The sequence below is a fragment of the Lingula anatina genome, chromosome 10 (genome assembly GCF_051362555.1).
Source record: "Lingula anatina isolate TDL-2025a chromosome 10, LinAna3.0, whole genome shotgun sequence".
In the NCBI taxonomy this organism is placed as follows: domain Eukaryota; kingdom Metazoa; phylum Brachiopoda; class Lingulata; order Lingulida; family Lingulidae; genus Lingula; species Lingula anatina.
In genome coordinates, this window is record NC_141776.1 from 1,202,031 (window position 1) to 1,226,654 (window position 24,624).

The following is a 24,624-nucleotide window of genomic DNA, read 5'->3' on the forward strand; positions in this document are numbered from 1 at the left end:
CGAAGTTCGCCATGAAACACTGGTTTCACCTTGCAGATCGTCAAGGTAGATTAAGGTAAACCTTTTCAATTTTACAATTTGATAGTGTAAAACTGCCATGTTATTTCGATATATGATTAAGCATGAAAAAATTGTCTCTTTTTCCTTCTCCTTCTCCTCCTCCCCCTCTCCCACTCTCTCTCCCTCTCTCTCTCTCTCTCTCTCTCTCTCTCAACTGGTAGGCCATACTCATGAGATCATTTTGCAAATCCAACTCCAAGCCAGAATTTTCCACGGTGTCTAGTTACGCGTAGCCATCAACTACTTGAAGTGCTTCAGCCTTCAGTTTTCAGAACTACATGACAGCCGCCCAATTAAGACTCCGTAACTCCGTAAGGCTCCGTAACTCGAAAGCATCGCGTATTCCGAATAGCGATATCACATGTATTATATGAGGCGAGTATGGGCGAGTTATGGAATCGAGACGCTTGCGCTCGGTCGCAATGCGCGATGCTTTCGAGTTACGGGGTCCAGCTTTGAGAGATGAAAAAAAATAGTGGCTGGTTTAATCAACTGCTACAGGATAAAAGAGACAGAGAAGGGTGCTTCTTTTCGCAAATAAAATAAGGCTGATGCCAATCAGTTACAACTTATTATTATTATGTTTTTAGGGGGGGGAGGTTGGGGGGGGGGTGCCGTTACAGTACGCGGTACATTGTACCATCCTCTACCGGTTTTGTGCCTAGAAAGTCGGAATATCTGGCAGCTAATTCTTTCCTTATAACACTTCCTACTATGCCGTCAGTGCAGATGTATGAAGCGAACCAGGGGCGTATCTTGGACGATCCAAATGTGTGCCACGTGTAATGCCACTGCTATTTAACTGACGTGACAGCTGCTTTTTTGGCTTTGTTTCTTCACCCCCACCAAACCCAAACCGACCGCAGTGTAAAATGGTTTAGACGTTGCCTTAATACAGCGTATTAATATACAATAATAGCGAGAACGGCAAGAGAAAATACGGCTGTAGTGTTCTGACAATCAGAACGACATCAATTGTACAATAGTAAAAAAGGGATAACATCCTAAGCGTGTTTTAAAATAAATTATGTTTACACATGTATGTACGCAAGCAAGCTCATGAAAAGATCAAAATTGTCACCTTTTTTTAAAAACGAATCAAAAGCATTCACTCACATACATAAACATACCCTGATATTAATTAACACAGTGTGAGCATTGAATACACCGCTTGGACTTGCCATTGTAAACTCGCCGCATGAAGTCGACATCAAGTTTAAATCTATTACACCCTTAGCAGCAGGACTGTGGCATATGCAGTGTATTTAACGAGAAAAACAGACTGAAAATGTCGATTTTAATGGGCTGGTTTCCTACCCATTCCTATGGCGGGAGTTAGTGTAGGCAGTTCACTCCATTGTCAGCGTCTACACTCTACACGAAGTTTACTAAACAGAGGCTGTGCTAGGCAGCTTGTTCACACACGCACACTCACAAACACACCCACACACACACACACAACATACACGCAGGTATAAGCACCAAAGAGTCAAAGCGACGCTGATAAATGTTGGAATCTACGAAGTTAAAATGAGGCTGATATACGGAAAACCTGAGGTGCTTTTTTTCTCGGCTGATGTTGAAAGCAGACACAATGCGTGCGAGTACAAGTGCGAAAAAGCCAAAGCGAGGTTGATAAATGGTGGGATCTGCAATGTTAAAGTGAGGCTAATATACGGAAATCTCTAGTGAGTTTTTTTATTTTTCTGATGTTGAAAGGAGACACTTTCAATTAAATGGTCACTTCCTTACATGCTTACAATGACAATTAAGATGAGATGACTTCCCAGTAACTTTTTAATTTATTGATTTAAATGAAACAAAATCTCTAGACTATTAATACAAGCACCGGTGTTAAAATCTGCTCTTGGTCAACTCTGAGTGCATCTCGTTGAATTTGAAGTTGAATTTATTTCTAAAAATGAAAATAAACAGAAGGACGCTTAAAATAAATTTGTACCAAGCATAATTTACTGATTTTGACATTATTCTTCTGGGGATCAGCCCAGGGGTTCCCCCCAAGATTTCGGGAATAAGGTGCCCAAAATGCTAATCTGTAATTTGGTCACCGTTTTCAAGGATTCCAACTACAAATATGCTATCATTTCACAAGAATTTCTTAAGCCGTTTAGCCGTCTTTGAAAATATAAGTCGTCTTTGGAGACCAGTGGCCGTCTAAATGAAATCCTTGTTCCTCATCAAAACACTTTCATAGGTGTTGTATGAAAGGGGGGAAGGAGGGAAGGAGTGAAGGCGAGAGAGAATTTAATATTTCACCTCTCTATAAATTTTTCATATCTGAAATCTGCCGATGTCTTTTCTTTTTTGCATCGTCGATTTAGCCAGAAACATCATCTGAGATTTAAACGACACAAAATATTTCCTCTGTTGTAAACCTACACCACCACTGTCTTTATCTCTTCGCTCTGTTAGAGTGTGGTGATGGGTAACACTACACCGCCAACGTAGGGCGTGATGTTCATAAAGATTTCTATCAGAATGGCAATTCAGGGAGCCAGTAATACCAAGGTATTATAACAGTTAATGGAGGAGGGGAGGGGGAGACGACCTTTTTCAGTGTCTAAAATTAATTAAGCTAGTTTTGTGACTGTAAGTTGAGAAAGAAAAAACTGTGTAGGTGAGTGGCGGTCAGTAAAGCGAGAGCTGTCCATCATTTCTATTTCTTACCACAATATATTTCACTGTACCCGTTAATTGTCAGTGTGTACCGTTTTTACTTTTTCCCGTACCATAAAAAGTACAATTGCCATAGTATGTCGTTCTCCTTTGTCCAGGGAAGAGAGGGAAGTTCTTCCTTGTGCCATCCCTAAGCAAAAGAAACCGCCAGTGTATATTTATGTGGAACCTCTGGGTTCGATCTGTTTGTTTTAACGTAATATTTTATGTGAGACCTGTGTCCGGAATGTTTGCTGGCATTTAGTCTACTAAAGAAAATTCTTTAAGAAATTAATAAATTCATCGAATAATGACACGCTGGAAACCGTTTTTTTAAAGACCCAATCTTATTATCTTCTTATGATCAACCAGCATTGTTACATGTACTTCTACTACGGTTACATAGAATCTGGATATAACAAAATTGTCAATTATTATTTTGATCTACGTATGTTCTGGATTGAAAGGCGTTTTTAATATATACCGCTCCCTAATTCTGACTCACAGCTGAATTCTAGGAAATTCGCGCATGCGTAAACACTATTTTATTTCATACGCCTTCAGAAATTTTGTGTCAAATCGAAATGACGCGTGTCGCATGACTAGATCATCCTTAAATATCGCTGCAAAGAATAGAATTGTGTTCTTCTGCTGGATACATATGCCGTAAAGAGCAATGGAGTTGACCTACAAGTATATGGTGGTTTTACTCTGTGTTTTTGACGTTACTCTGGGAATTCAAACTTATGAGTAAGTGCTGCAATTAAACGTTTCTTCTTAGTGATTATATTTCATTATAATGAATTGCATACTAGCATCGAGCAAATATTTTCACTGATTTTAATTAATATTACTGTCTTAACTTTCCTTCACTTCTACAATACCGTTATTTAATGGAATTGTTATTTTTGAAAAAAAAATATTTGACATTCTTCAAAATAGAAGGTACTGTCCAAACGACTATCAACAACAACGAGGCAGTTTTTTCTCACGATCAAAAAGAATCTGATTTTCTTTGATGAATATTTTTCCAAATCAATATATACCCAAATAAATGTCTCTATATTTGAAGTTGGACTTAAAGTATATGGCTCCATTAAACTACATGAATTTTTTCTTGTAGCATCAAACGCCGAGATGTTCAAGCCACATCCCAGTCTCAGTGTTCAGTAACATCCACCCTGCTGGACTTCCTGAAGAACGACAGGAAACGTCTGGAAGACAGATACGACAATCAGCTGAAACGCTTAGAAGGGAGATGTGACGATCAACTGAAACGCTTAGAAGGCAAATACCATGATCTGGTGGATAAATGTCTTAAACTGGTACAGACGACAACAAATTTACAAGTGAAATTAGCAAACTTTACCGCGGAAAAGCAAGGTGGTAAGTTGCATTTTCTACAAATGACAGCTTTTGTTCAATTCAGTTTATTTAATTTAATTTATAAATTGTCTGAAATATCCATGGACCTAACTAGAGACAAGTAACGCGGCATCTTCCTTTGCAGCTATGTGCGTTCGGGTAAACATTCGCCTATTGTCTCACATAATCTGTTTTGATAGCTCCACGGGCGTCTGAACAGCTTATTATCAAGGTAACGCGCGCTGTGCTTCAGTGCATTTCTATTGTTTCTCTGCATTGATAACGCAATTTCTCGCAGTCCCTCGTGGTTGCTATGATACAGCATTGCCGCCATCTTGCAGTTGCGAGCACACAGGTTTCCGTCAACACGTGGAAATTTATTGAGGGGTTTTCGGCATTTTTCCCCGTTACCTCATAAAAACGGGGTGTGAAGTTTGTCTTCAATACCTGCTGCCTTTCCCTGTCCGTGAGGTAGTCTCTGACAGGACAGGAATACGCACCCAACGACCGGAAATCTCATTCCTACATGTACCAGTAGCTGTGACACCCCGGAAGATCAATCAAATTTACACAAGAACTGACTGCTGGTGAATCAGACAAATTAAAATGGACCTTTTTAGCATGTTTGTGAAATTATATATTACCATTAGGGGCCACTCATTTCGCAGACAGCTTAAAGAAAAGTACCAAGAATCTGTGTCTGCACCTACGAAAGAAAAAGGATTGAGAAAGTCTCTCAAAAGGAAGAGTAGAATTACAGCTTGAATTATTACCTAGATTTTCGACAAACAGACAGTATGATCTTGTGCATTTATAACATTTGGGTTTTTTCACTTAGCAATTAAGTTCTATATTAGAAATTTCATCTAGGTTTACATTAATTTTAATTAGTTATTTAAAAGTCAGATTTGTCGTATTAGTTTGGTAGAAAAAGAATACACCAGGTACCAAAATATGGCTTTCTGTTTTCAGTAACTGAAAAGCAGTCATAATTCAAGAACTTATTATAAGTATTTATAATATTTGGTTTTTCAGTCAGCAACTATCTTTCATTTATATTTCGTTTTATTTTTCATTAAAAGTTACCCGTTTACAATATGAGATTAATTTCACCAATACTGATCTTATGGTAATAAAAATGCATATATTTGACATAAAAAAATCTTCTTTTTATTTCTTTTCACTTCCTTTTTTTTTACACAACTTAATATATTATAATAATAAAAGATTTGACAAATAAGACGCATATCACTGCAAGAGGGTCAAAGTCAAATGTGAGTATGAATTTTATCAGGATCAGATTTTTTAAACCTGTAGTTAGTGTATTCTGAGGTAATTGAATATGCAATTTCAATCAAGCAAGAAAAAACTGTCAAAACATATAATCCATGTTTTTTTACATTTCATTTTTTTTTCATTATAAGATAGCAAATATAAAACAACTTGAGTACATTCCAATATTTATTATTAAAAAAGTAAACATTAAAAATGCTTGTTACAAAGCTAGTGATGATGAATATACAATACATGTTAAGTTTTCTTGTCTTGTCATTTTTGTGAAAGTCATGTTGGAGTTCTTTCCTATTTGTATCACGAGTAGTATTAACTTATTTATAAAAGGTATAAACTAATTTCTTATTGACCTATGTGAATTATTGTCCAAATGTTTAATTAGTGCGTCTCCTCTTGGGCAATGGTGCATTGTCCAATTTTAACTTTCCGGCATCTTGTGAAGAGAATCTGGAAGAGAATAAGAATGTTTTTATCACAAACTACTATAAATGACAATTGCCTTTTTTACTTCTACTTGGACATTTGAGCCACAGGTAAGCCTTATCAAATGCATCTCAAGATTCTACCTGTCAGGTAGATTTTCCCTCTAGTGAAATTTACTTCCCTTGTTAGGCATGGACTTTCTAGATCATTATCAGCCAGGTAACTAAACCGTCTGGCCCTTTGATGATTTGATAAAGCCAGCTAGGTGCTATCCAAAGGCATGTCTCAGTATTATTTCAAAGATTTCAAGCACCTGATAACAAGATAATGCAATGTAGCAAGGCAATTACAGAGGTGAGACTGTTATCACAAATGTGATAAAGATCTACTATTATGACCATTACCCAAATAAATATAATCATGAACTTTGCATGTGTACATGTCCACATATACACTTTCACTATAAGACCAATGAGGGTGTTTGTCAATAGTCACAATTGCATGGGTGGTGCCATATTGCAACGATAGCCCATATTAAGAGTTAAAAAAAAATAATTATCATTCTCAGACTGGAGCTGACTGGAGCCGGTAATGTGTAAATATATATATACTTTAGAGCAGTGTTAATGTCAACTTTGATTAAAGAATATTAAAAGGATCACAGGTGCGTTTTTGTGTGTCATAATTGCATGTGTGGTGCCATATTGCAAAGATAGCTCATATTGAGAGTTAAAAAAATAATAATTATCATTCTCAGACCGGAGCTGACTGTAGCCGGTAATGTGTAAATATATATATGCTTCAGAGCAGTGTTAATGTCAACTTTGATAAAAGGATATTAAAAGGATCACAGGTGCGTTTTTGTGTGTCACAATTGCATGTGTGGTGCCATGTTGCAACGAGAGCCCATATTAAGAGTTAAAAATATTAATTATCATTCCATAATTCGGGCTCACATGAGCAAGTAACATAAACATGTACACAGCGGTGTTGATGCCCCCTTTATCTAAACCGTACGTAAAAAATACCAGACCTAAAACGATGTCGGCGAGTCGAATAAATCGCAGAGGAATTGCGTCATTTTAATTCAAAACACGATTTGAGGTTAAATTATTGCCGCATCTAAGGCTAATTCTTTACATGGAGGTAAAATTTCAAGACTAGAAATATTTTTCTATCGGATCATAGCTAAAGACAAGTATTCGACACCGCAGTTGTACAATTTTAAACACTCATTTTACGGCAACAAACACGCTTGCCTTCACCATATTGGGCATTTTGAATTCCTCCATGAACAAACATACCTTATTCTCATCTAGCATCCAAAATAGCAAAAGAAATTGTACTTACATTTTATCTCTATAAGTGTCTTGACTCATCCACCCGAACGTTTTCCTCGCGTTATCACCAGCTACCTGTCCAAATGACACAAAAAGTCATCAACAGCCGCGATATGCTCGCTACCTGTACGGGAGGTCACGTGATCCGAACGCACATCGTTTCGCGAAGAGCTCGCGCTAAGCCGATTATCCTTTGATCTTTCTCCGCGTTACTTGTCCTCTAGTTAGGTCCATGAAATATCTTTGTGTTTCTGTTTATGATGTGTGCAACTACCAGAAAAAAGGTTATATTACTGTTTTTTTCCGAACCTCCCATAATTAGATAACTTTTTACAAATGATACATGCTGAATGCTGATAGCGATGGAGGCATCTTCTCGTTTTAAGGCATATGTCAACATGATATAACATAAATATATTACGGTGATGTTACAAATATGACGAAACATGCTACTGTCTGATTACAGTAAGTGTTCGGGACTGCGCTGATTTGTACAAGAACGGCGTGAAGTTGAACGGGGTGTATACCATAACACCAGATAACAGTCCGAACGCATTTAACGTCTACTGTGACATGACCACTGACGGAGGAGGATGGACGGTATGATTTAGTTTAATTCATTTAAATTCAGATTAATTTTCATATGTTAAATTATTATATATTTCAGATGTGTTTCAAAATGATTTTCCGTTTTAGAACTTTTTTTTTTTTTTGGGGGGGGGGGGGATTGGCCATTTTTTATGTTAAAGGGACCCCAAATGTTTTTCTAAAGCCTTTAATCACATTTTTCTTGTCAAAATTATTGGTGGGTACTCATTTATGTTCGTTTTTTTTCAAGACAGTACATCAAATCAACTGCTTCTCCCTGTTATTGGACAAAGGATTTTGTGAAGTATTTTGAACTTCCAGTTGTTCCAGAAGCGTATGGACGGTTCCGTAGACTTCTACCGTGGCTGGCAATCTTATAAGAATGGATTCGGAAACGTGAACGGGGAACACTGGTTAGGTAATGAGACATGATCAAACACATTTGATGTTCCTAAAGCTATATAGAGATGTCGAAACCTGCAGACAAATGTCATTTGAATGAAAAATTGCATTTAGTAGATTATGATAAATGTTTTCTTTATTTCATTTGTATTCTGTCCTACAGTTATATATTGCTATCAATAACGCTGGGAGTGAAGAAAATTACAATATATGTAGCAGATTTTCAAAAACTGTTGACATTGTACATATGTTAATATTGTGTGTATTGCGTATTTTGTATCATTTGGACTCTATTAAAAGTTTACTGATTCAACGATATTTTAAATATAGATATATTTTCGGTCCTTTTTGACAAATGGATAAACAACTGAATTAAAAGATTGAGCCAGTCATTACTTTTTTTCTACAGGGAATGAACAAATTAACACCATCACTAACCAAAAGCGATACGAGCTGCGTGTAGATATGCAAGACGCGAATGGTGTTTGGCGCTACGCCCGTTACGACAACTTTGCTATCGCGTCAGAGAAAGCTAAGTACAAGTTAACTGTCGGGGTTTACTCTGGGAACGCAGGTAGACAATTAATTAATCTATCTTGTTTTGAAGTTTCATCGTAGTCATAAACAGCAGCGAGGCGGTGATTTAGAGAGCACATTGATGCTTAAATGCACACACACAGACACGCACACACACGCTGTGAGAAATGATCTTTTAAATCGATAGCGCTAGATACATGTTTGTACATGCACATGTTCAGCCCATGCGTGACTGTATTTCTGCACACACACGCACACGCACACACACACACACACACACACAGAGAGAGAGAGAGAGAGAGAGAGAGAGAGAGAGAGACCCACGCACACAATAAAGGGAACTACATGTACTATTATACGTACCAACCATGTCTTAGTTCACTGTTTTTGTGCTCTCGGTCATGCAGGAAAAATCAATTTCTACGTACACGCTGGGCAATATATGAACCCTTTTTTTGTTTGAGAACATAATGACCTATGTACAATACCCCTGTACATCATATGTGCAGCACTTCTCACTTCATATGTCTCTGTAAGGCTTCTTGTATTTTATGTTTAGGGGATTCACTGAGTCATCACAAGGGCCAACCTTTCACCACAAAAGACAGGGATAATGATGTAGACGCAAGGAATTGTGCACAGCTATACAAGGGAGCCTGGTGGTATAAAAATTGCCACGTTTCCAATCTGAACGGTCTGTACCACCTGGGTGATCACAGCTCGTACGCTGACGGCGTCAACTGGTATGCATTTAAAGGGTACTACCACTCGCTGAAGACAACGGAGATGAAAGTTCGTCCCGTCGGCTTTAAATCTGCCTCTGTTAGTAGTGGCTAAGCAGATGTTCTTGCTATTACGTTGTAATTTTGTCATATTGAAGACAGAATGTGAGTAAAAGTTCTTGGATTATACAAGCATTTGTGTTATTCCATCGTTAAATTTATCTTTTGGAATTATGGACATTTTGTATTTATAGAATCCATTTTTTTAACTTCATGTGACTTTTCGAAACCTTAAAGTAGTAGTAAGCTTAACATTCCATTTCATTTCCCAATAATTTCTCATGCAGATAAATGTCAATGTTACGACTTTGAAAATAAAGGCCATCTTTTGAGGCTAGTGGCCGTCCAAATGATAACCGTGCTCTCTGGGGAAAGCCTTGCTCCTCGCCAATAGACTTTCATAGGTGATATATAAAAGGTAGGGAAGGAGGGAAGGATTGTAGGAGGGGGGTAGGCGAGACCATTTGACTTCTCCCCCTTCCCCCTTAGTTCTTCATATCTGAAATCTGCCAATGCCTTTTTGCATCGTTGATTTAGTCTCAAACATCATCTGAGATTTAAACGACACAAAAGATTTCCTCTGTTGTAAACGTACACCGCCACTGCCTTTATCTCTTCACTCTGTTAGAGTGTGGTGATGGGTAACACTACATCGTCAACGTAGCGCGTGATGTTCATAACGATTTCTATCAGAATGGCAATTCCAGGAGCCAGTAATGCCTAGATATTATAAAAATTAATGTAGGAGTGGAGGGGGGAGCACTCTTTTTCAGTGTCTTAAATTAATTAAGCTAGTTTTGTTTTGTTTGGTAATATATGGCAGGGACGTTCGTTGAGAAAGAAAAAACTGTGTAGGTGAGGGGTGTTAGTAAAGCGAGAGCTGTCCATCATTTCTATTTCTTACCACAATATATTTCACCCATTAATTGTCAGTGTCTACCGGTTTTTACTTTTTCCTGTACCATAAAAAGTACAATTGCCATAGTCTGTCGTTTTCCTTTGTACAGGGAAGAGAGGGAAGTTTTTCTTCCTTGTGCCATCCCTAAGCAAAAGAAACCGCCAGTGTATATTTATGTGGAACATCTGGGTTCGATCTGTTTGTTTTAACGTGACATTATATGTGAGACCTGTGTTCGGAATGTTTGCTGGCATTAAATACTAGAGAAAATTCTAAAAAAAAATTAATCAATTCATCGAATCATGACACGCTGGAAACCGTTTTTCTTTATAGAGCCATTATCTTCTTATGATCAACTAGCGTTGTTACTTCTACTACGGTTACATATAGAAACTAGATATTGCGAAATTTTCAGACCATTTTGATCAACGTCTGTTCTGTATTGAAAGGTGTTTTAATATACAGGTATACTGCTCCCTATTTCTGACTCACAGCTGATTTCTGGGAAATTCGCGCATGTGCAATCACCATTTTATTTCATACGCCTTCAGAAATTTAGTGTCAAATCGAATGACGCGTGCTGCGTGACTAGATTATCGTTAAATATCCCCGCAAAGAATAGAATTGCGTTCTTCTGCAGGATACATATGTCGTAAAGAGCGATGGAGTTGACCTATAAGTATATCGTTATTTTACTCTCTGTTTTTGGCGTTACTCTGGGAATTCAAACTTATGAGTAAGTGCTGCATTTAATCGTTTCTTCCTAGTGATTATATTTCATTATAATGAATTGCATACTAGCATCTAGCAAATATTTTCACTGTTTTTTATTAATATTTAATATCAGGTGGCTTAACAAGTTACTGTCTTAACTTTCCTTCACATCTACAATATAGCTATTTATTTATAATTTTCTTTTTAAAAAATATTTGAAATTCTTCAAAATAGGAGGTACTGTCAAAATGGCAAGCTAATCAACTTGGCAGTTTTTTTCTCGTGATGAAAAAAAAATCATTATGATAAGTGATTTTTTTCGATGAATTCTTGTAGAATCAAACGCAGAGATGTGCAAGCCACATCCCAGCCTCGGTGTACAGTAACATCCACCCTGCTTGACATCCTGAAGAACGACCTGAAACGCTTGGAAGACAGATACGATGATCTGGTGAAACGGTTTGGAGATGAAAAGACACGTTTGGAAGACAGATACGATGATCAACTGAAACGCTTGGAAGGCAGATACGATGACCTGGTGGATAAATATTCTAAACTGCTACAGACGACAACAAATTTACAAGTGAAATTCGCAAACTTCACCGCGGAAAAGCAAGGTGGTAAGTTGCAAATGGCATCTTTAATTCAATTCAATTGCTTTTATTTTATATAATAAAAAGTGGGGAATATTTGTGCATTTCTGTTTATGATGTGGGCAACTGAACTACTAGAAAAAAATCTTAAATCACTGTTTTTTCGAAACTTTCCATAATTAGATCACTTTTTACAAATGATATATGCTGAATACTGACAGCAATGGGAATATACCCTTAGGTAATGAAGTAACTATCCCATTTTGGCATGTGTTAACATGATAAAGCGTGAATATATATTGGTGATAGTACAAATATAACGAAATATGCTAACGTCTGATTACAGTAAGTGGTCGGGACTGCGCTGATTTGTACAAGAACGGAGTGAAGTTGAACGGGGTGTATACCATAACACCAGATAACAGTCCGAACGCATTTAACGTCTACTGTGACATGACCACTGACGGGGGAGGGTGGACGGTATGGTTTTGTTTAATTCAATGAACTTAGATTAATTTTCATGTGTAAAATTATCATATATTTTAGATGTGATTCAATAGGATTTTCCGTTTTTTGGGTGGTTTGTTGGGGTCTGGCCATTTCTCAGGTTAAAGGAGCGCCAAATTTTTCTCTAAAGCCGTTAGTCACTTTTTTCTTGAATCTAGTGCCTTTCCCTGTTATTGGACAAAATATTTTGTTAAGTACTTTGTATATTTTTAGTTGTTCCAGAAGCGTATGGACGGTTCCGTGGACTTCTATCGTGGCTGGCAATCTTATAAGCATGGATTCGGAAACCTGAACGGGGAACACTGGTTAGGTAATGAGACATTTTTAAACATTCGTGATGTTCATCGAGCAATATAAAGCTTTTATAGAGATGCAGAAACCTGAGGAGAAATGTCATTTGAATGAAAAGTTGCATTAAGTGGATTATGATAAATATTTTCTTTTATTTCATTTGTATTCTGTCCTACAGTTAGATATTGCTATCAATTACACTGAGAGTGAAGAAAATTAGATATATGTTGCAGATTTTCAAAAACTGTTGACACTGTACAGAATATAAATATTGTGTGTATCGTGTATTTTGTATCATTTGGACTCTATTGAAAGTTTACTGATTCAACGTTATTTTAAGTATAAATATATTTTCGGTCCTTTTTGACAAATGGATAAACAACTGAATTAAAATATTGAAACATATTTTACACTTTCTCTACAGGGAATGAACAAATTAACACCATCACTAACCAAAAGCGATACGAGCTGCGTGTTGATATCGAAGACGCGAATGGTGTTTGGCGCTACGCCCATTACGACAACTTTGCTATCACGTCAGAGAAAGCTAAGTACCAGTTGACTGTCGGGGTTTACTCTGGGAACGCAGGTACACAATTAGTTAATCTTGTTTTGAAGTTTCATTGCAGTCATAAACAGCAGTGAAGCGGTGATTTAGAGAGCACATCGATGCTTAAATGCACACACAGACACGCACGCACACACACACACACACACACACACACACACTGTGATAAATTATCTTTTAAATCGGTCTTGTCAAGGAATTAGGGTATAGCTAGATACATGTTTGCACAGGAACATGTTCAGCTCATGCGTGACTGTATTTCAACACACACACACACACACACACACACACACTCACACACACACACTAAAGAAAACCACTATTATACGTACCAACCATGTCTTAGTTCACTGTTTTTGTGCTCTCGAACATGCTGGGCGATATATGAACGTTTTTTTTTTGTTTGAGAACACAATGAACTATGTACAATACCCCTGTACGTCATATATGCAGCACTTCTCATTTCACATGGCTCTGTAACTCTTCTCGTATTTTATGTTTAGGGGATTCACTGAGTAATCACAAGGGCCAACCTTTCACCACAAAGGACAGGGATAACGATGCAGATGGTAGGAATTGTGCACAGACATTCAAGGGAGCCTGGTGGTATAAAAGTTGCCACGCATCCAATCTGAACGGCCTGTACCACCTGGGTGATCACGGGTCATTCGCTGATGGCGTCAACTGGTATACATTTAAAGGGCAGCACCACTCCCTGAAGACAACGGAGATGAAAGTTCGCCCCATCGGCTTTAAATCTTCCTCTGTTAGCAGTGGCTAAGGAGATGTCATTGCTATTACGCTGTCGTTTTGTCAAAGAAAACAAAATGGAAGTAAAATATTTGACTTATACATGTAAATGCCTTTGTGTTATTCCACTGTTAAATTTCATTTGCATTTATAGACAGTATGCATTGACAGAGTTCATTTTTAAAGGTAATTTAATTTTTGGAAGCCCTCAAGAAATGCTTGTTCAATGTTTATGACCTTAAATTTCAATTGAACAGTTCGAAATGTTTTTAATGGATAACAATTGTATGTTTTGGTATAAAAGCCGATTTTCCTGGTTTAAAAGACGATTTCCCTATACCTTCCAATAGTTAATGAATACAGTGTATATCCCAATATTCAAAGTTTGTCAATGTTTTTTTCTTGTAAAAAGTATTTTGTAATAATCTTCTAAGATATTACTATGGAAGTATAACCATCTGTGATGGTCCACGTGGTCTGATGTCAAGCACAAACTCCATGCTAATTTTATCCTATATATATTTATAAAACATAGTTTCAAATACATGGTTAAATGGAACCCTTTACTGACCTTCACCTTGACGTGACCTTGAACTGTTCACTGTGATTGACACGAACCGAGCAATGTGTTATGTGTCACTGTCCAGTATTGACCACTGTTAATGTGACCACTGGAGACTGTGGCTCAGTTACTGGTAAGGATTGTGCTTAATCACACCCAACAACACATTCATTCTCTGTCACACCTAACACATTTAAAAACTTTTATGGTACATCAGGTCAGACGTGGTGGTGAATCACAACCAAAAATCACATTCGTTCTCTGTCACACCTAACACATTTTCATACAGCAATTTCAAAGTGGATTTTACTCTTTACTCAATTAATTGACACAGCGTTAGGAACGGTATTGAACTCATATCAGTTTGTCAGTCATAGCTTGTCTTTTTCAGACTTAAAGACTGGTTCTTTTGAAACCAGTTACCTCCCGACAATAACCCAATTAAACTCATTAAACTAGCCTGTTGAGAAAGTTAACCACGAGCTCTTCGATCAATTAGCGACATGCAAGCGATGTATATCTTCATCTAACAATTTGATGGGGCCAGAATGGAAAGTCAATTGACAGGCCTATTTACCTCGAAACGAAAGTTTAGTTAGAATTTGTGCAAATGCTATCTTAAGCTACGCTTTGGTTTGAAAACTTTTTGAAACAAGAATTAAATGATCATTTTTAACTGAGATATTGCTGCTATTTGCGGTTTGCATACAGTCATAAGGAAATGAGGACATCCCACAGTAAATTTCGTGAATAATAGAAGAGACAGATGTTTATGGAATTAAAAAAGATATATTGAATTCAGTAAGATAACTTATCCCAAAAATTATCCTTATTTTACTGGTCCAGTGGGAGGGAGAAGGAGTTTGGGGGTGGGGTGGGTGGGGTGGGGGTGGGGGGGTTGGTACCCTTACCCCTGGTTCCTAATTTGCTCCCTATGTGGCGTTATCGCATGACAGGCCGAAGTGTAGTAGTCAAACAATAGGCCTACAGCACAGCAAACGAAATCTGCTTAATTTGAAAACTTTTCAAAACAAGAATGAAATAATTATATTCAACTGAGATATTGCTGCTATTTGCGGTTTGCATACAGTTATAAGGAAATGAGGACATCCCACAGCAAATTTCATGAATAATAGAAGAGAAGCGAGACAGATTTTTACGGAATTAAAAAAAAAGATATATTGAATTCAGTAAGATAACTTATCCCAAAAATTATCCTGTATTTTACTGGTCCAGTGAGAGGGAGAATGAGTTTGGGGGTGGGGTGGGTGGGGTTGGTGGGGGGGGGGGGGGGGGGGGGGGGGGGGGGGGGGGGGGGGGGGGGGGGGGGGGGGGGGGGGGGGGTTGGTACCCTTACCCCTGGTTCCTAATTTGCTCCCTATGTGGCGTTATCGCATGACAGGCCGAAGTGTAGTAGTCAAACAATAGGCCTACAGCACAGCAAACGAAATCTGCTTAATTTGAAAACTTTTCAAAACAAGAATGAAATAATTATATTCAACTGAGATATTGCTGCTATTTGCGGTTTGCATACAGTTATAAGGAAATGAGGACATCCCACATGTAAATTTCATGAATAATAGAAGAGAAGCGAGACAGAGGTTTATGGAATTTGAAAAGATATATTGAATTCAGTAAGATAACTTATCCCAAAAATATCCTGTATTCTGCTGGCACAGAGAGAGAGAGAGAGAGAGAGAGAGAGAGAGAGAGAAAGGAGTTTGGGGAGGGGAGGGGGGTCGGTACCCTGACCCCTGGTTCCTAATTTGCTCCCTATGTGGCGTTATAGCATGACAGGCCGAAGTGTAGTAGACAACTATTAGGCCTATAGCACAGCAAACGAAAATCTGCTTATGAAGCGTTAAATGTAATATTTTATCTGTCTCTGTAGCGTTTTTTGAGGATGGGTTTTTTATGATTGTGACATAATTGCTATATTGCTATTGATTGGGACATAATATGAAAATAAATTGTTCTGATTTACACACCCCCATGCCTCCACAAACGGGGAGGGAGGGGAATATTTCGCAAACATGGATGATACCTTGCAAAATCATTATGTTACTGTATGCATAGAAGACAAAAGAAAGTAAAAGTACTGGGTGGAGGGGGCGGGGGGGGGGGGGGTCTTTAAAGCAGACTTACTTATCTCTTTTGTATACAACTTAGAAAGACATAGAACCCAGATTTAAATCAATTCATGGCTGATCTTTCCCAGCCAAAAGGACCTTTGATCCAATACCCCTAACCCCAACATATAACGGTATGGACCTGTTCACCAGAAAACGAATATAGACAGATGGGCTATGCCACATAATAAAACATTTGCCCATTGGTTTACTGTGAAGACTTTTTCTTTCAGAATTGGCTTAAAATCCCCCCCCCCACCCCCACCAACCAAAGACACAAATCTGAGACCCTTGAGAGACAGGTTATGTGCTGGTATTTAGTATTGGGAATATTAATGGTTTCACTCTTAAACACTTGGGTTAGAAGTAACTGACAAACTGTTGAAAAAAATCCCGATTCAACTGTTTAATATGTGTCAAACTTATAATCCGGTTGATGTCATTGATTAATGCACGGTAGATACATTGATCGACTGAATCCTATTTCTGACTCACTGCTGATTTCTCAGAAATTCGCGCATGCGTAATCACCATACGCCTTCAGAAATTCTGTGTCAAATCGAAATGACCGTGTCGCGTGACTAGATCATCCTTAAATATCGCTGCAAAGATCAGAATTGCGTTCTTCTGTTGGATACATATGCCGTAAAGAGCGATGGAGTTGACCTACATGTATATTGTTATTTTACTCTGTGTTCTTGACGCTACTCTGGGAATTCAAACTTATGAGTAAGTGCTGCATTTAATCGTTTCTTCTTAGTGATTATATTTTAGTATAATGAATTACGTATTAGCAACTAGCAAATTTTTTCACTGACTTTTATTAATATTTAATATCAGATGACTTTCCAAGTTGCTGCCTCAGCCTTCTTTCCTCATGTACAATATCGTTACTTATTTATAATCTTCTATTGAAAAAAATATTTGACATTCTTCAATATAGGAGATACTGTCAAAATGGAATGCTTATCAACGTGGTAGTTTTTTTTTCATGGTGAAAAGGATCATTATGATAAATGAATTTATTTGATGAATATTTTGACAGATTAAAATAACTATATATATAGACAGCACGCAGACAAAAGAAATGCCTCTATTGTGAAATTGATTCAAAGTTTATGGCGCATTAAAAATACGTAATATTTTTCTTGTAGCATCAAGCGCCGAAATGTGCAAGACACATCCCAGTCTGAGTGTTCAGTAACATCCGCCCTGCTTGACATCCTGAAGAACGACCTGAAACGCTTGGAAGACAGATACGATGATCTGGTGAAACGGTTGGGAGATGAACAGACACGGTTGGAAGGCAGATACGATGATCAGCTGAAACAGTTGGGAGATGAACAGACACGGTTGGAAGGCCGATACGATGATCTGGTGAAACGGTTTGGAGATGAACAGACACGGTTGGAAGGCAGATACGATGATCAGTTGAAACGGTTGGGAGATGAACAGACACGGTTGGAAGTAAGATTCGATGATCAGCTGGAACGGTTGGAAGATGAACAGACACGGTTGGAAGTAAGATTCGATGATCAGCTGAAACGGTTGGGAGATGAACAGACACGGTTGGAAGACAGATATGATGATCTGGTGGATAAATATTCTAAACTGCTACAGATGACAACAGATTTGCAAGAGAAATTCGCAAACTTCACTGCAGAAAAGCCAGGTGGTAAGTTGCAGTTCTCTAAAAATGGCAGCTTTTGTTCAATTCATATTATATTTATTTTATTTTACAAAGTGTGGGAAATATTTATATGCATTTCTGTTTATGATGTGGGCAACTACTAGAAAAACACTTAAATCACTGTTTTTTTTCAGAGCCCCCATAATTAGATAACTTTTTACAAATGATACATGCTGAATGCTGACAATGGAGACATGTTCTCGTTTTAAGGCATATGTCAACATGATATTAACACAAATATATTACGCTGATAGTACGAATATAACGAAACATGCTCATTACAGCAAGTGTTCGGGACTGCGCTGATTTGTACAAGGACGGCGAGACGTTGAACGGGGTGTATACCATAACACCAGATGACAGTCGGAGTCCATTTAACGTCTACTGTGACATGACCACTGACGGTGGAGGATGGACGGTACGATTTTTAAATGTCCATCCCTACCAAATCAGCTAGGGGGTAGAGATAATTACCCATGGAAGCTTTACTAGGCGTGACAGATATTTCAGCCGCCCAAGTTTACAGCAATTTAGTGAGACTCCCAGGGAGATATATCGATCCAAATATCTGTAGGAATGGACCGTACGACACCCAAAAATAATTATATATGGGCTTATCAGATTACATACATGCAAAAATTCCACATGACAACAATTTACAGCCTCGCAGGAATTCTTTTTCCTTGACACTCTTTGTCGCGCTGTCGGTCGATGCAGCATATATTTTAAACCAAATTGACTGCAAATTAAGTACGATTTTGCACCTTCAAGTATCGTAACACTCAGGTTCACGTCTAACACCACTACACGTCACTTCCGGTACAATAATGTCTCCTCCGGTACCCTCTATCACTTTGTGCTTTCAGGTGTTCCAGAAGCGTGAGGACGGTTCTGTGGACTTCTATCGTCCCTGGGACGATTATAAGCAAGGATTCGGAGAAATGGGCGGGGAACACTGGTTAGGTAATGGGGCATGATTAAACATTTGCCATATTTCCCAACAACATAGAACCTGCAGAAAAATGGCATTTGAAAAAAAAAAATGCATTTGGAGATTATGATAAATGTTTTTTTTTTATTTCATTTGTTTTCTGTCCTACAGGTAGAAATTGCTATCAATTACGCTGGGAGTGAAGAAAATTAGAATATATGTAGCACATTTTCAAAAGCTGTGATATTGTACAGAATATAGATATTGTGTCATGTTGGACTCTCGACGTAGTCAGTTCAACGTTATTTCAGGTGTATATCTTTTTTCGGTCCTTTTTGACCAATCGATAAACTGCTGAATTAAAAGATTGAAACAGACATAACATATTTCTACAGGACTTGAAAATATGTTCACCATCACTTGGCTAAAGCGGTTCAGGCTGCGTGTTGAAAGGGAAGACTCGGATGGTGCTTGGCGAAGTAAGTTCAACTTTATTTCAAGTATATATACATATATAATTTTTCGGCCCTTTTTGACAAATGGATAGACAACTGAATTAAAATATTGAAACAGACATAACATTTTTCTACAGGGAAAGAACAAATTCACACCATCACTAACCAAAGCCGATACGAGCTGCGTGTTGATATGAAAGATGCGAATGGTGTTTGGCGCTACGCCCGTTACGACAACTTTGCTATCGCGTCAGAGAAAGATAACTACAAGTTGACTGTCGGCGCTTACTCTGGGAACGCAGGTAGGCAGTTGATTCATTTGCACGGGCACATGTTCAGCTCATGCGTGACTGCATTTCTACTCACACACGCGCGCACATAAAATGATGAAGGACACCACCATTATCAACAATGTCGCCTTACATCCCATTTCCATAGATTTTTAGATCGATCTATCCTTGTGGGGAGTCTCACTAGATTACTGTCAGCTTGGCCGGCTTAAGCGTCTGTCCCGCCTACTAAAAGCTGTAAGGGGGTAATTAACTATGGTGCCCGCTCGGCTGACTGCAATTTAGCGTGAACCCCCAGGGAAATAGGTCGATCTAAATCTTAATCTTTAGATCGATCTAAATCTCTGGGAAAGCACCCTTAGTCCACTCTATCTGTGGTCTCGATTTTCTTATAGAAAGAAACTATTTCTAAATGCGCACTTGGCGCTATACAGAGGCGGATCCAGAGACAGTTTCTGACAGTCTTCCAAATTATCTTTGTTGATCCATCCTCCATTTTTGACCGTCTTCCGATAGAAAAAAATTAGATACCCGTCAATGTAAATCTGAAAATCTGACCGTCTTCCAGAATACCCAGTAGACAACCTCAATCCGCCCCTGGATATATGAACACTTTTTAAAACACAAGGGCCGGTGTGTAATTAGGCTCTATTAGTCAGTGCTTTCCACTTCATGGCTGTAAGCTTGTAACACATCTCGTATTTTATGTTTAGGGAATTCACTGGGCCCTCTCAATGGTCAACCTTTTAGCACAAAGGACAGGGATAACGATGCTAGTCCAGGGAATTGTGCACAGAAATTAAAGGGAGCCTGGTGGTATAAAAGTTGCCACGCATCCAATCTGAACGGTCTGTACCACCTGGGTGATCGCAGCTCGTCTGCTGATGGCGTCAACTGGGGTGCATTTAGAGGACACAAACACTCCCTGAAGACAACGGAGATGAAACTTCGTCCCGTTGGCTTTAAATCTGGCCCTGTCAGTAGTGGCTAATAAGGAGATGTTATTGCTGCTTCGTTGTAATTTTCTCAAAGAAAACAAAATACAAGTAAAATATTTGACTTATACATGTATATGCCCTTGTGTTATTCCACTGTAAAATTTATGTTTTGCATTTTTAGAAGGTTTGCATTTATATAGTTCATTTTTTAAAAACTTTATTTCAAAAGGAATGCTTGTTCAATGTTCATATCCTAAAATTTCAATTGAAAAGTTCGGAATTTTTAAAAATGGATAAAAACTGCAGGCTTTGTCACAGAACGGGTATTCCTGGGTTAAACGACGGTTTTCCTATACTTGCCAATAGTCAATGAATACATTCCAATATTCAAAGTTAGTCGATATTTTTTCTTGTAAAAAGTTTTTTTTGTAAAAATCGTAAGATGTTACTATGGAAGTAAAGCCATCTCTGATTGTCCACGTGGTCTGACGTCAAGCACAAATTTCACTCATTGCAATATGTAGATTTTGCAGACAAGGAGTAGAGAATGAAATATACTTCCTGTTGCTATGGCCCCAATATGAAAAACAAAGAAAGAATATAAACCAACAATTAGTCCAAAACACAAACCACACTGAACAATTCAAACCTTTAATGCAAAACAGAAATCATGACACAATACAAAATCTAGCTAGATACATAACAATATGTAACCAAGAAAGATCCAGTATTCTCTACCAGCCACCACCTACTAAATGAGGGAAACGTATATTTTAGTATATGAAAATACAGAATGTATCAAATAGTCTAATTTTCACCTCTGATAATGGGTGTATAACAGAATTTACATTTAAGTATACACACTAAGCATTAACCCATCTCAATATGGTACCTATGAAATTTGGTCATAGCCTTTGTAAAATTGTGCTAGAGCTAATGAAGATTATTATTATAATACAGCTTTTTTGGTGATAAATTGGAATTTATTATATTTCTACGAGTTGTTTACAATGTATTTATCGTGAAGAATGAATATCACATGAAGAGCTGTTATCATTTTAAGATAAACAATTTATATTTATTTGTATTTTACAGTAACTCATGCTAGAACGAAAAAAAAAAATCAGCATACTGCTTATGCACAATGAATGGATAACGAGACTTTTCGGACTAAATCGCCACGTCTAATAAAACAAAATAGCGTGCTAAATTATAATTATTAAGGACAAGCAAAATTGTTGCAAGACACAATTTTTATTTCGTATTCAATGGCTTATCACAATGATGGAAAATGTATCATTAATATAGGGTATTTTCCATTTTTATTTCTATTAAAATGTACATTGTGCGCGTTTGAAAGGACCAAGCAGTGATTCGTGAATAGCAGAAACTTTCTTTTTTCTGCGAAGAAAATTCATTTTTGCGGGCAATTCCCGTTTTTGTTTCTCGTTTATCTTTTTATCCCAGCGATCAATTTATTGAAAAGAAAGAAAAAAATGTTTATAAAACAGTTACCGCAGTTTCAAATACATGATGAAATGGAACGTTGTTCTATCTAACCACTATCTTCACCTTGACGTGACCTTGACTTGACCTTGAACTGTTCACTGTGATTGACATGAATAAGTAATGTGTTACGTGTCACTGACCTGTCCAGTATTGACCACTGAAGATGTGACTACTGGAGACTGTGGCTCAGCTGCTGGTAAGGACTGTGCTGAATCACACCCAACAACACATTCATTCTCTGTCACACCTAACACATTTATAAAATTTTATGGTTCAACAGGTCAGACTTGGTTTTGAGTCACATTCAAAAACACATTCATTCCCTGTCACACTTAACACATTTATTAACTTTTATGGTACAACAGGTCAGCCTTGGTCGTGAATTACATCCAAAAAACACATTCATTCTATGTCATACCAAACACATTTATAAACTTGTATGGTACAATAGGTGAGGCTTGGTGGTGAATCACATCCAAAACACACTCATTCTATGTCACACCTAACACATTTACCCCATTAGTTGACACAACGCGAGAAACGGCATAAAACCTTATACTGCTGCAATTTGCGGTTTGCACACAGTTATAAGGAAATGAGGACATCCCACAGTAAATTTCATGAATAATAGAAGAGAAGCGAGACAGATGTTTACGGAGTTTAAAAAGATATAATGAACCAGTAAGATAACTCATCCACAAAATGATCCAAAATTCTGTTGGCTCAGTGGGGGGGACAAAGGAGTTGGGGGGGGGGGGGGGGGGGGGATGAAGAGGGAGGGGGTGCCCTGACCCCTGGTTCCTCATTTGCTCCCGCAATCGCTTGACAGGCCGAAGTTTAGTTGGCAACCATTAAGCCTATAGCGTCGCAAACGACAATCTGCTAATGGTCTTTGTAGCATTTTTAAGGGATGGGTTCCTTTACGACTGTGTAAAATTGATCGAGAAAACGCTTTTAATCAATCAATCACTCCAGAGTAAGACGCAAAACAGATTTTCAAAGTTATATCTCCTTCAGTCAAGTACCAAGTGTAGACAGAAGACGTGAAAATAAATTATTCTGATTTGCACCCCCCTATGTCCCCAGAGAAGGGGAGGGAGGGGGGATATTTCGCAAACATTGATGACACCTTGCAAATTCATTACATTAGTGTATGGAAGGAAGTCAAAAGAGAGAGAAAGTACTGGGGGAGAGGGATGGGGTGGGAGGGGTTGGGGTGGGGGGGGGGGAGTAGGGTGTTTAAAGCAGACCTTCTTACCCCTTTTGTAGACTCAACTTAGAAATAACATAGAACCCAGATTTAAATTAATTCATGGCATATTTTTCCAGCCAAAAGGGCCTTTTAATACAACACCTCTAACCCCAACATATAACGGTGTGGGCATGTTCACCAGAAAATGGCCATAGAGACAGATTTTCTGTTTCCTACGAGATCTTCATTCAATATGGGCGACATGCTGGTGATCTTTTCCTATCAAGATTAACATACAAGGCGCCACCGTTGATAGCCAAAAGGTCTGGTTAACTCAAGACACCTGGTGATATATTAAAAGAAGTTACTAGATAATATTTGAAGTTGAGAAAGGTCCCTCCTTTGCAACTGATTTGTAGTGAAATTTTCAGCATAAGAACCTTGAAATAATATAAAATCGAGGTATTGCTTCTCTTTGCGGTTTCCATACAGGTTGTGCTATTTGCGGTTACCATACAAATTTCATGTTCTGCACAGAATGATGGAAGATTTAAAAAAAATACAAGCAAAACAGATGCTTACAGACTTGTAAATAGGGAAATCGAGTACTTCTGATTAATAATCACACGGATTGTACTCGACACACACCCCCGCGCGCACACACACACACACACACACACACACACACACACACACACACACTATGTGTCCATAAAAAGGCACAAATTAAAAGCCACTGAATTGTTTAGCTTGATCCCCTGCAAAAATTAGTCTCACTTAACGGTCTCTTACGGTTCTCAATCTTTCCTAGAATATGATGTTTTTCTCTACTAATGAAAAATATTCTCAACCTGTTCTAGGACAACCTGATGGATTTCCCCACCACATTTAATACAGGCAATAATTTGCTACATTGTTATTATTGTTAAAACGATTAGGATAGAGGGGTTATATAATAAAAGCGGCCTTGTTTGGCCAAATCACGAACAATCAATATTCCTTGTTGCCTTCTTTCTTGCTATGAATGAGACTATAAAAGTTTGTGGTACACTGAGATGGAGGAGACATAAAATGTTCTCGTACTGTTACATTCATTACAGAACAACATTTGCAGGGGATGACAGTCTTGCCACATCATAGG

At 38.0% G+C, this 24,624-nt stretch overlaps 3 protein-coding genes across 3 annotated transcripts; all 3 read left to right on the forward strand.

Annotated features, from left to right (window-relative positions):
• The first annotated feature begins 3,317 nt into the window (after positions 1–3,317).
• Positions 3,318–9,604, forward strand: LOC106156190 (microfibril-associated glycoprotein 4-like). The gene is made up of 6 exons (XM_086997596.1): positions 3,318–3,486; positions 3,860–4,122; positions 7,624–7,757; positions 8,067–8,163; positions 8,557–8,721; positions 9,244–9,604. The coding sequence occupies exons 1-6, from the start codon at positions 3,413–3,415 to the stop codon at positions 9,519–9,521; spliced, it is 1,011 nt and encodes a 336-aa protein (XP_086853722.1). The 5' UTR covers positions 3,318–3,412; the 3' UTR covers positions 9,522–9,604.
• Positions 9,605–10,950: 1,346 nt separating this feature from the next.
• On the forward strand, positions 10,951–13,833 carry LOC106156188 (microfibril-associated glycoprotein 4-like). The gene is made up of 6 exons (XM_086996459.1): positions 10,951–11,100; positions 11,415–11,698; positions 12,018–12,151; positions 12,392–12,488; positions 12,894–13,058; positions 13,541–13,833. Exons 1-6 carry the CDS (start codon positions 11,027–11,029, stop codon positions 13,816–13,818), a joined length of 1,032 nt encoding a protein of 343 aa, XP_086852585.1. The 5' UTR covers positions 10,951–11,026; the 3' UTR covers positions 13,819–13,833.
• A 3,202-nt stretch (positions 13,834–17,035) lies between these two features.
• Positions 17,036–21,765, forward strand: LOC106156187 (techylectin-5B-like). The gene is made up of 7 exons (XM_086997435.1): positions 17,036–17,207; positions 17,633–18,153; positions 18,453–18,586; positions 19,035–19,131; positions 19,495–19,578; positions 19,692–19,856; positions 20,558–21,765. Exons 1-7 carry the CDS (start codon positions 17,134–17,136, stop codon positions 20,833–20,835), a joined length of 1,353 nt encoding a protein of 450 aa, XP_086853561.1. The 5' UTR covers positions 17,036–17,133; the 3' UTR covers positions 20,836–21,765.
• The last annotated feature ends 2,859 nt before the right edge of the window (positions 21,766–24,624 follow it).

Bases quoted from the DNA above. Each gene is read 5' to 3' on its own strand.
- LOC106156190 (XM_086997596.1), top strand. From the start codon at position 3,413: ATGGAGTTGACCTACAAGTATATGGTGGTTTTACTCTGTGTTTTTGAC. The intron at 4,123-7,623 runs GTAAGTTGCATT...GTCTGATTACAG, and splicing joins TACCGCGGAAAAGCAAGGTG to TAAGTGTTCGGGACTGCGCT. The intron at 7,758-8,066 runs GTATGATTTAGT...TTGAACTTCCAG, and splicing joins CTGACGGAGGAGGATGGACG to TTGTTCCAGAAGCGTATGGA.
- LOC106156188 (XM_086996459.1), top strand. From the start codon at position 11,027: ATGGAGTTGACCTATAAGTATATCGTTATTTTACTCTCTGTTTTTGGC. The intron at 11,699-12,017 runs GTAAGTTGCAAA...GTCTGATTACAG, and splicing joins CACCGCGGAAAAGCAAGGTG to TAAGTGGTCGGGACTGCGCT. The intron at 12,152-12,391 runs GTATGGTTTTGT...GTATATTTTTAG, and splicing joins CTGACGGGGGAGGGTGGACG to TTGTTCCAGAAGCGTATGGA.
- LOC106156187 (XM_086997435.1), top strand. From the start codon at position 17,134: ATGGAGTTGACCTACATGTATATTGTTATTTTACTCTGTGTTCTTGAC. The intron at 17,208-17,632 runs GTAAGTGCTGCA...TTTTTCTTGTAG, and splicing joins CTGGGAATTCAAACTTATGA to CATCAAGCGCCGAAATGTGC. The intron at 19,857-20,557 runs GTAGGCAGTTGA...TTTTATGTTTAG, and splicing joins CGCTTACTCTGGGAACGCAG to GGAATTCACTGGGCCCTCTC.